The sequence below is a fragment of the Cynocephalus volans genome, chromosome 12, assembly GCF_027409185.1.
Source record: "Cynocephalus volans isolate mCynVol1 chromosome 12, mCynVol1.pri, whole genome shotgun sequence".
In the NCBI taxonomy this organism is placed as follows: Eukaryota; Metazoa; Chordata; class Mammalia; order Dermoptera; family Cynocephalidae; genus Cynocephalus; species Cynocephalus volans.
In genome coordinates, this window is record NC_084471.1 from 22,818,886 (window position 1) to 22,830,986 (window position 12,101).

At 40.2% G+C, this 12,101-nt stretch overlaps 1 protein-coding gene across 1 annotated transcript in view; it reads left to right on the forward strand.

Annotated features, from left to right (window-relative positions):
• The first annotated feature begins 2,045 nt into the window (after positions 1-2,045).
• SLC5A8 (solute carrier family 5 member 8) overlaps positions 2,046-12,101 on the forward strand; it is a 45,859-nt gene continuing 35,803 nt past the window's right edge. Inside the window, exons 1-3 of the mRNA XM_063076056.1 lie at positions 2,046-2,396; positions 7,297-7,362; positions 9,819-9,870. Of these exons, the coding sequence (XP_062932126.1) occupies positions 2,046-2,396; positions 7,297-7,362; positions 9,819-9,870 (469 nt within the window). The remainder of the gene's footprint in view (positions 2,397-7,296; positions 7,363-9,818; positions 9,871-12,101) is intronic.

The window sequence follows — 12,101 nt, forward strand, 5'->3', positions numbered from 1 at the left end:
CAAGGGGAAATAACTAGGGAAAACAGTTATTGTCTGATAGCAATACTTCCAAGCCACAATTTACACCAACTGCTTTCCCAATAAATTGGAAAGTAGCTAAACAATTAGACAATGTCAGCACTTAATAGTGTCAGGGGCTACTCACATATAATCTCACTTAATCCTCTATAACCCTGGGATAATCACTATTCCCATTTTAGATATGGGAATGTAAGATATAGAAAGTAAGCACTTGACCAAGATATCATGGCTACTAGGAAGCAAAGTCAGGTCCAGTTGCAGAATCTACAAGTTTAACCTTAAACTGTTCTTCCTCTAATATAACTGCAGAGATGTACTGGTCATTAACTGACTGAGATTCTGTTCTTAACTCTAGGTGTCCAAAACACAAATTTGGTTTAAATAGCCTTTTCCCATATCTTGGGCTACTGGCTTTAAAGAGGTTTCCAGAAGTGAATTCAATTCCTAGAATAGTCCTCAAGCTAGATTCCTCTGTGTGATTCTTACAGGTTGCTTCATAGATACATATATACAATACTTAATACTATATCTAATATAGTATATATATTTTAAATACATGTTATATGTAATAATGTACATATAATATAATATATGATATGTAGATGTCATAAATTTCACACAGTTGGGACCAAACCACGTATTTGTTTAAGCTATTGAGTTACTTGGATTTAGTTTCTATTTCCCTCTTTATTTCCTTCTGAAAATGTTATACAAATAATACCAGTTTACAAAAAATAAAATCTGATACAGCTTTCTTCATACACCCGGCTGGACTAAATGCATTCTGTGGATTGTTTTCCAAGGATCAACTGGCAAATTATAAAGAAGTATGAAAATGAACAAGCACAACCTGAAATAGCCCTAAGGCTGGCACATTTGTCTGGAAGGTCTGTTTTAGAAGGAAAACCTGAGAATCGTATTACTTTATGAGTGTGACTCATGTGTTGTTAGTAGTATTTCAAGGTAAGCCACATAAAATGTCATGAGTGTTGGTACTGGAAATAATTTTTTCTTCTGTATGCTTTCAAGTGTCTTCATTTCAGTGCAGACATTTGTGCCTCTGGCTGGCACTTATCTACATTTGGACTTTACAAAGTACAGCATTGTAATTAAGAGAAAAAGCTCTGAAATCAGACCAGGATTAAAAATTTTAGTCTTCACCATTTCCTTGGGCAAGTGACTTAGCCTTTCTACAGGAGTTTCCTCATTTGAAAAATGGAGATAATTCCTATCTTAAGGGTAATAGTAAGAATTACGCCAGTTAATGTAAAAGGTGCCAAACATGTATGTCACATCCTGAGGCTCATGAAACAGTAGGTATCATTATTAACATTACAGCAACTACCATTTCTACTACAGACTGTAGGCGATCAGAAATGTTTGTTGAATAACACTAAGGTCATGGGTTCGGATCCCCACACAGGTCAACCGCCTAAACAAAAACAAACAAACAAAAAAGAAATGTTTGTTAAACGGAAACGCAGCCAACCAATCAGATTTCTTCCTGTTCTTTATAATCGCTTACCTGTCTGAGAACTGTGATCTCAGCTCGTCGCAGACTGTCATTCGCGTCACCCATTAACCTAGCAAACAGGACAATCTAAAAACTCCAGGCGTATCTTTCAGCAAGGACCCGGACTGCTGAACTGGAAAGTTAAAATTAGAGGCGTGACAATTGCACCTCGACCCACACTCCCCACCGCTCGCCCGCTCATTTAAATGGTGCGTCCCTTCGGTGCCACTTAATAACAGTCGCGCTGAGCGCTCCCTGTGGCTTCGCCGGACGCGACTGAAGGCTCCAGTCCTCCTCTGCCCTGGTGTCCCTGGTGTCCCCGGCGCCTCGGCGACCCCGGTCACCCCAGTCCCGCCGCTGGGGAGCGCTCAGCGCGGCGGGCGGACTCCCCGAAGTCCTCGACTGGGGTTGGAGGGACGCAGGGCGCCCGCCCTCGCCTTCGCAGGGCGCTCGGGGACGCCGCCGGTCCCCGCACCGAGCCGCGCCCGCGGGGCCGCCACTCCGCAGGGCCATGCACGCGCCGCGGGCCATCGGCGCCTTCGTGGCCTGGGACTACGTGGTGTTCGCCGGCATGCTGCTCGTCTCGGCCGCCATCGGCATCTACTACGCCTTCGCGGGGGGCGGCCAGCGGACCTCCAAGGACTTCCTGATGGGCGGCCGCAGGATGAGCGCCGTGCCCGTGTCGCTGTCCCTCACCGCCAGCTTCATGTCGGCCGTCACCATCCTGGGCTCCCCCTCGGAGGTGTACCGTTTCGGGGCCATGTACATCATCTTCGCCATCGCCTACTTCTTCGTGGTCCTCGTCAGCGCCGAGGTCTTCCTCCCGGTGTTCTACAAGCTGGGGATCACCAGCACCTACGAGGTGAAGGGCGAAGGCGGGCCGCGGAGGGAGGGCTGGGGGCGCTGCAGGCTCCTGCGAGAGTTTCCTTGGGGGACACTCTCGCCACCACGGCGACCTCGCTCCCTGGCCGGGTTCATCACTCGTCCTCCCCACCCCCCGCCCCTGTCCCTCTTGGGAGGAGGTGTCCTGTAAGGACGAGAAAATTTGGGGATTTGCTCTCCTGGGCTCAGTGAAAAAAGAGGTTTCCAAAGTAAACAGAAGGGACTGGACTAGTGCTCACTAAGGTCCTTTCCACCGTTCACGTCTTTGATTCCCAGTCAAAGGGAAAGATTTTAAATCGTGTTATTTGGGGGAAGAGTGAGTTGTTCAGATCTCAGCTCCTCCTTTTTGAAATGAATCCCCTGGTTCCAGGTCCCCTTCTTCCCCCTCCACACACACATGACCCTTTGCACTGACAGGCAGGCACCGACGTGGTAAGTTGCTGCGCTGTTCTGCTGTTCTCCGGTCCCAGTACCTGCGTTTGAGACCAGATTCTACCACTCACTAGCTGGGTGACCTTGGGTGACTTATTTAATCTTTTTTTGCCTATTTCTTCATCTCAAGAAGAAAATAGTACCACCTACCTCATCCCATTGTTGGGAAGATTAAATGAGGTGATGCAGTGTGTAGTATTTAGAATAGTTTCTGGAGCAGAGTAACTGCTGGGTAAATGTTGGCTGTGATTATCGTGGAGGTTCTAGTGATGGTGGTGACTATCTGGTGATCACCAGGAGCACTAGGCAGCAAGGTCCTTCAACAGCTCTGTCTTCCCTATGGAGAGATAATGAAGGAAAACTCTTTCCTCTGCTGCACAGGTCCCCTGGTTATAAATTTTCCCAGGAAAGGGCTTTGCAAACATGATGAATATTTGGTGCAGTTTAAAGAGCTTTGAATGAGTGTGGGGGCTAGGAGGAGGATAAAAGCTCAGGGGAGTGGTAGGGTCCAGTTCAGTGCCCTCAGCGGTCTCCTTCACCCAGGCACTGACCCATGAGCTCCATGCACAGGCCCATAGAAGTTTTCCCTCTGATAGGCTATTACCCAATCCAGGGCCCCTGGAAGATGGTTTCCTAGTGAGGCTGGTTCAACTGGTGTTGGGGACAGGGCCCCAGTGGCACAGCAAGCGTTGGTGACAAACTCTGCCTGGGCTCTAGTTATCCAGGCCGAGGCACTCCCAGGGTGACATTGCCTTCTAGTCACTCTGGTCACTGTGTTTGGGAGCTAAGTCATCACCCCAGAAGTGAGCAGGATGGAATTTCTCCGTTTTGCTCAAAGGTAACAAACCAGCTGCCCCAAGCCAAATTCAGTCCTCAGTCATGTTTTTTTTTTGACTCTTATAATGTTTTGAAAGAAACATTTGTGTTTAACAATGAGAAGTCAAATAAAATTCTGCATCCTGAATTCTTTTGAAAACTCAGAAGACACGGACACCGGGCTCACATTCCCTGTGGCCACAGGAATTTCAGTTTATTTCTATATTGAGGCCTTATTGTGTTTGCAGTTACTTTCTTTCGGTAGAGTAATCTTTATCTGCAGTTATGTCTCTATCAAAAAACGTGAAGGGAAAATGGAACAGGGGTAAAGGGAGTTCTTGTTGTGAGAGAAATGTAAGAAAACATTTCTTAGTGGATGTGAGGAATGTTCTAGTATGTTCATATATGAACACCTGGCCAATGTCACTTATTTATGTTAACTGATGGAATCTGTAGGCATTTGAGTCTGTGAGCTCTGATCTGTAGTTAAGCAACTCCAAAACTTGGAAGAGGTTTGACGAATCTGGCAAGAGGACTTTAGTCCCTACAGATGAGTGCTGCTCTCCTAATCACTGACCCGTGCCTCTTCAGGGCTACAACATTAACTCAGCCACAAAATGATTTCCCGCACGTTTCCAGTGGTAGATGCTAAATTAGTAAGGTTCCAGCTAAAAATGACAAGAAGCAAACTTTCGTTGAATGCTTAATACATGCTGGGCACTGGGCTGCATGTTTTACATACATTATCCGACAACACTTAAAATAGTCCTTATGAGGGAAATACTATCAGAGCTCCATTTTGCAGACAAAGAGACTCAGAGTAACACGTGCCTAGAAGTAAGCTGGCTGCTTCTGAAGGCTCTGGTGAGTCTGTTATAACCCCGAGCAGGGCTTGTACCAGTGTAGAGAGAATAAGGGAAGCAATATAGGACACATGAAATTGTAGGCACACTGTGGGCATCCACAACTAGGGGTGCCAGGCATCCAGAGACCAGAGAAATTAAGTGGCATCATATGCTCCTGCCAATTGGTCGTGACAAAGCCTTTCTTATGAAATATTTTGTTTGTTATATGGTGAGAAGTGGAGCCACCTATACAGAATAGGTGGTACAATGATGAGTTGTTGATAACCTGGCATTCTTGCTCAAGGATGAAATCTCTCCCTATTTACATTTCTTTAGCTAAAATCAGCTATTTGCAAGCTTTTTTTTCCTATCTATTTATCATTGCCTTCAAAATAAGCCTGATAGGTGTTTAGCAACTTCTAGACTCACAGACTGGCAAGAAGTATAATGCAGAAACCCAATTTAATTGATCACTTTAATTGATCTTTCTGGATCCAGCTAAGTCTGTGCTTGAACTGAGTTGTTCAGACTATTTATTTATTTATTTATTTATTTATTTATATCAATAGAAGTCTTAGTGTCCCTAAGTTATTCAAAGTTCTGAGGACTATGAGAGATCTTGGTTGACTATAGGCACCTACTATAATTCTGTAGTTTTGTCTGGAAATCCTAGAGCTATTCTCTAAGCCTACTTACTGCACAGAGATTTGGGCTTCTGGTTAGGTCTCCAGGTATTTCTTCAGCAGCCTAGTAACTACCAATGGCTGAGACAGTGAGAGGCTTTTTGATTCTGTCTTGAGTTGGTCTTGCGTGAGCTTAAACCTATAGATCTTCCTCGATCAGCTGATCTTGGGGGAAAAAATTACATATAATTATATGCAAATAATTTTTTCAAGTTATTTGGCTCAACTTGTTACATTCTTCCTCTGTCACATTTTTTCTCTTAAGTTTTCTTTAATATCCAGCAATTTGGATACACGTACATAAAAAAGGCAAAGACTTTTGTCTATTCACGTCCATTCTTATGTAATAGAGGTTTACTGAAAAAACTCTGGAGAAATAACACTGCCTTGTTTCCAGTCTTCAGAAACTTTTCCAAACTTCTAAAAAGTCTCCTAAAATAACCTTGAATAACACCAAGGTCAAGAGTTTGAAACCTCATACTGGCCAGCTGCCAAAAAAAAAAAAAAAAATCCTTGAATGATTTTGACACATGTAATTCACTGAAATTCAAGTTTCAGAAGGCCCATCCATGGATTTGAATATCACTAGCTTCTTAATATCTTCTTTTCAAAAGAACAGTTTACATTTCCCCATCCATTCACATCGTTGGATAGTCTCCAAAACCCTGCAAAGTGAGAGGCGAAGGAATTATCACTATGATCATCATTTTAAAGAGATTTGGAGAGTGATTGCCTCAAGCTCCTGGAGTCAGGAGTGGGACTGGGTCAAGGTCTGGAGCTCTTCTCCTGTTGCACTGTACTGCATAGTGTATTTGTCACTCAGCATTTATTCCTGGAGGTCCTACTATGTGTCAGTGCCACCCACTCACTTACTAAGTCTTAAACACACGTACTTGTTTATGTGAAGTATTGTGGTTATGTGCCCAGATTTTGGCATCAAAGGTTCTAAATTTGTATTGCGGCCTCACCAACTGAGTCCCGGTGTCCTTGTTGCTGACCTGGGCTTTTACATAGTAGCTGCCTCATAGAGTTGTTGGGAGCACAGTGCCCGCAGCAAGTACACTGTACATGTTAGCTGTGATTTGGGGGCAAAAATATCAGATGTCCTTTCTACTGATTATTACCTCATACCTACCAGTTTTTCCTTCCTCTTTTTTTTTTTTTCTGCTATCTGAAAAGACTATTGTCAGCCTTAAGCTTCTCTCTACATGTGGTAATAATATTCTACTTAAAAATATCTTGGACTCCAGTTCTGAAGTCCTATGATTCTAACTCTGTGATATATTATGATATATTATGTAATATAGGAAATAAGGGGACCATGGTATAAGATATATCAGATTTCAAGGAGAGCAGGAGGAATTGGCAAGGTCATTGGCTCTGGACAGAAACTGACTTGGGTGATTTAAGTAAAAAAAAAAATTATTAAGAGGGCATGGGTGTAGCTCTTAGAACAAAGTGAAAAGCAGAGTAAACAGGCCCTGGAAAAGATAGAAGCCAGGGCAGCCTCTTCAGGCCACTCTGTCATGATGAGTCTGCTCCAGTCATTTTCTATCTCTGTATCTTGCCTCTAAGATTCAAATACCCATTGCAAATAGAAGCTGATTGGCTGAGCTGTGGTCATGTGACTTTCTCTTGGTCAGAAAAGGCAGGGGGACCAGACTGATATTTCCGTCATAATTCTCTGTAATGAGAAAGGGTTGAGTCCCCAAGTGAATCAGAGGAAACACATGGAGTAGATACCAAAGGAAAGGGGAGAAAAACAGATTGCTCACTCTAAAAATACAGAGTATAATTCCATTGATGTGACGTTCTGGAAAAGGCCAAACTAGGGGTGGAGAACAGATCAGTGATTGCTAGGGTTTGGGCTTGGGAGGAGGGCTTGACTGCAAAAGGGAAGCGTGAAGGAGTTTTCTGAAGTGATTGAACTGTTTTATATCCTGATTGTGACGGGGGTTGCACAAATCTATGTGTGTTAAAACCCATCGAACCATACCCTAAAATGAAAGAGTCCATTTTGCTGTACGTAAATAAAGATAATAGTAAAACACAAATATGGAATACAAGTCGGTTATGGTAACTATTTTTCCTTTTTTGGCAATAGTATTTAGAACTTCGATTTAACAAATGCGTTCGTCTCTGTGGAACAGTCCTCTTCATTTGTCAAACAGTAAGTAGCTCTCCTTTAATTTGTTTTACATTTTGTCATCTAAAATGTTTGTAACCATGGCGTCTGAGTTAAGCTTACCTGGGAAACACATGACAAATAAAAAGGAGATGTTGAAAATATGAGGAAACGAAAAAGGAAAAACCCTTGTCACTACACAACATTAACCTTTAAGATCATTAAACAGTTTTTCAATAAATGCTTCACTTCCTGAAAAAACAGAATGTTTTAAGTGAATGTTAAATATTATATTGACCCAGTGACAGATATGTTCCTTTACGAAAATAAGCTTTTCCCGTATCCAACCTCCCCCCCACCTCCACCAAGATGACAGTAAGCACATTAATTACTAGATGACAAAGACATTTGAGAGAGCTGTAGTAGTTCACAGGAGGAATTGTAACAGTGGTAAAATACGTTATATGTTTCACAGTATTTTTGCAACATGCTGAGTAATAGGTATAAAAAAGTTAACCGACATAGGAAAACATTAGGAAATAGTTTTCTTTGATAGCATACTTTAAAAATGAATCATGCTCTTTTAAAAATTGAGCTGTAAGATCCCATTGAAGCAGTCACAGAGTGTAAAACAACAAAATCATGAGCTCTGCAGGAGGTTTTAAAGCCAAATACACAATCCAGAAATTCAAGAATATGCCCATATAGATTTACTGATTGACACAAAAGGAAAGCAAGGATTTGCCAAGTGGCCAGTGACAGAGTGCTTCCCACTCCATCCAGCTGCTGGGGGATTGTCATGATCGGTGTCATGTCATTTATGTCTATCTTCCTCTTGACAATTAAGTAAGCACTTTATGTCTGGGTTTGGTAATGGAGGTTAGAAAGGCATTTTCCTTCTCATCTCTAATTACAATTCCATTTCTCCAATCAAAGGCAACCTAAGCATTTGCTACAGCAAGAAAAAGTGCCTTTGTAAATTACTTAACTTGACTCCATTTATATCTTTATAAATTATGTAACTGAAATTTTATCAGTCTTTAACACTTAAAAACACTTAAAAGGAAGGACCTCTTTAGGGTGTAGTAGAGATTCTGACGTGGAGCAGAGGCTGGTAGCTTGCACTTGCCAACTGTTCAGACCTTTTGGGTCCTTGTTAGAAATGCAAACAGAAATGAGAAGAAGGGGCAACTGTTAGAGAGGTGGCCTGTGGTCATGTTTTCAAATCTTCAACATCCAAGAATAACAGCTCTGGAAAGCTAGCTCATTTTTACAGAAAGAGGGGAGCATTAGCACCTCCCATTTGAAGGACTTACTTTCATAGATCTACCCACGTAATATAAGCATTCAAATGGCACATAATTTTTTTCATAATATGTTTTTATGGGATAATCATAGAATCAGCTTCTGTGTGATATATTTGAAAGATCAAATGTAATGTAAGTCATATTTTGAGAGAAAAGACTATTGATCTCACTATTGTACCCCAGATCAATAAATTTTGTTGAATGAAAAAAGAATATATTAAAAAGGCAGAATGCAGTTTTTGTTGGCTTTCAAAAAAAATTTTAGTGCAAATTTACACTTTTGTTTAATTAGTGGACATGCAAACTTTTAGAAATCAGTTTTCAAAATTTTTACTGTTTTCTCAATTAACTACGATTACCAATAATTTGAAGACATGATTGAAGTGCCATCCTCTTTTAAATTTACATTTTTTCTTTTTTTTAAATTGTTTTAGATCTAGGAGAATTGATCTTAAGCTTGAGTTGGTGGATCACTAAGCACCACATAAAAATCCGTATCTTCAGAAAATGTGGTACATCTACACAATGGAATACTACTCAGCTATAAAAACGAATGAAATACTGCCATTTGCAACAACATGGATGGACCTTGAGAGAATTATATTAAGTGAAACGAGTCAGGCACAGAAAGAGAAATACCACATGTTCTCACTTATTGGTGGGAGCTAAAAATTAATATATAAATTCACACACACACACACACACACACACACACACACACAAAACCGGGGGGGGGGGAAGAAGATATAACAACCACAATTCCTTGAAGTTGATATGACAAGCAAACAGAAAGGACATTGTTGGGGGGGAGGGAGGAGAGGGAGGAGGGAGTGAGGTTTTGGTAAGGAGCAACAATAATCAGCCCCAATGTATATCGACAAAATAAAAGTTAAAATAAATAAATTAATTAATTAATTAATTTTAAAAAAAATCCGTATCTTTACAAAAAGTTGGTTGTAAAAGATTTTTGTAACCTATGACCATACCACAAACAGAAAAGAATAATCAACTTCGCTGAAGTAACATTTTTCAAGCTACAAATTTTATTAAGTATATTAAAACTGCTGTTTTAATTTATAGTTGACTTTATAGGAAAAAAGTTTTATTTTATTTTATAATTCATACGTATAAATCATATAATTCATGAATTTTATAATCCACATAATTCATTTGGCTTTCTTTTTTTTCCCCTAGATTCTGTATACTGGAATTGTTATTTATGCCCCTGCTCTGGCTTTGAATCAAGGTACATTTTAAAGCTGCTAATTATGTAACTGACCATATTGGGTTCATTTTCAATAAGCCTTATTCTCTCCTTGGGGAGATGGAGAGATGGAAGAATGCTTTCAGTAACCTACATCAGTGGGGTGGGATGGGTTCAGGGTCTACACTAGCTTTTTTGGTTTTCTTTTTTGGGAACAAAAACTAGTTCCCTAGTTTTTGGGAACTATCAGGGTGGATAGTTCCAAAATGTCTGTAGATTAGTAGAAGGGTAGACCTCACTGGTTAGTGCTTCTCTGGGATATGCCCACTAGCCATTCTCCATTCCTGCAGAATAAATGCCCCCTATCGTTTAAATCACTCCTTCCTTTGTGTCTGTAATCTGGAACCCATCTCCAAGAGGCTTCTGTGTAATTCTGCCTCGGCCCATTGTAAATCTGGCAGGGAGAGAAGCTTTTCTTCTCCCGACTTCTAATATGGTGCAAAATGGAAGAGAAAGAGAGGTGTGTGATTTGAAATATCAGACTGCTCCTAGTGACAGAAGGGCAGATGGCTGTGGTGTCCTTATCAATAAATTTATGAAGACTGTGCTGATCAACAAATTACTTATACTGTCTAGATTTGGACAGATAAAAGCAATGATACTGGGGTAGTTTACTGACGTGAAGGGTTGTGCTAGTCATATTTTCAAAAAGCTTCAGGAAGACCCCGTGTCCTTTGAATTCTTATCAGTTGGAAGTGAGTTTATGTCTAATACTTCCTTGTAAAAGGGACAAGTGGACTCTGGGATGGAAGAATGTGGTGCGATTCCCAGAGTTAACGTAACATGGAGAAAACCTTCTAACTCAACATTCTAATTTCTTGATTTTAGGAAAGATATGATATTAATTATCAACAAAGTTTATGACATTTACATCAGAATTATTACAAAGAGGAGCTCCATTATATCATGTGCTCTTGAACTCTGAATGACAGGCATGTTCCACGTCAATATTACCAACATCATGAATGGATCACTTCCTATGTCAAGAACTGAGCTATATACTTCATAAGTTACATATTGGCTTTAGGTGCAATTAAAGATGTTAGGGTTTTAAAGTGCAGTTCTGGGAATAATCAGACCACTGACTTCAGTCTGTGAAGAAATCAAGGATTCTGTTATTATCCGGCTCGAGCCACTCCTTAGGAGTAAATCAGGACCAGAGGGACAGCATTTGACTATTAGACTATCAATACTGTATTTTACTGTGACCGAAGTAGTAGGCACAGGCGTATACATAGTACTTAGTGTACACAGATGTTCAATGAAAACTTAACTGAATTGGAACATTCTCTAGGTCCAATCATCTTTTTTTTTTTTTTAACTTTTTAAAATGGAAAACTTCAAACATATACTAAAATAGACAGAATAGTGAGTTGAACCCTAATGTACTCATCACTGTATATTAATAATTATCAACTCCTGGTCAATTATGCTTAATTTTTTACCACCATCTTTTTTATTATTATTCATATCATTTTTGATTGACAAATCATAATTGTATATATTTATGTGGCACAATGTGATGTTTCAATATATATATATATACACACACAATGTGGAATGATTAAATCAAACTAATTAACATAGTCATCACTTCACTTACCTATCATTTTTTGTGGTGAGACATTTGAAAACTAATCTCTCAGTTATTTTGAAATATACTGTACCTTATTGCTGACTATAGTCACCCTGCTGTGCAATAGATCTCAAAACGTATTCTTCCTGTCTATCTGAAACTTTGTACTTTTGCTCAATAGCTGCCCATTCTCTCCCTCCCCACCCACCAGCCTCTGGTAACCACCATCTGTCCTTTACATCTATGGATTCAAGTTTATTAGATTTCGTATAAGTGAGATCACAGGGTAATTGCCTTTCTATACTTGGCTTATTTCACCTAGCGTAATATCCTCCAGATTCATTCATGGTCAATTTTAATTCACTCCCTGTTTTCCCCAGTAGATTATTTTGCTGTAAATCTGATATATTATTTCATCTGTACTTCAGTATTTTTTTTTAAATAAGAGCTTGTTTTTAAAACATAATTGTACCATCATCATATCTAAAGCATTAACGTTAATTCCGTAATTTCATATCATCAGTGTTCAGATTTCCCTGATTTTCCCCCCAGTATTTGTAAGAATCAAGATCCAAATGAGTTGATGTAACCACAATTAGTTCACAGACTTTTATATCAGCTATGCTGGCTTCATAAA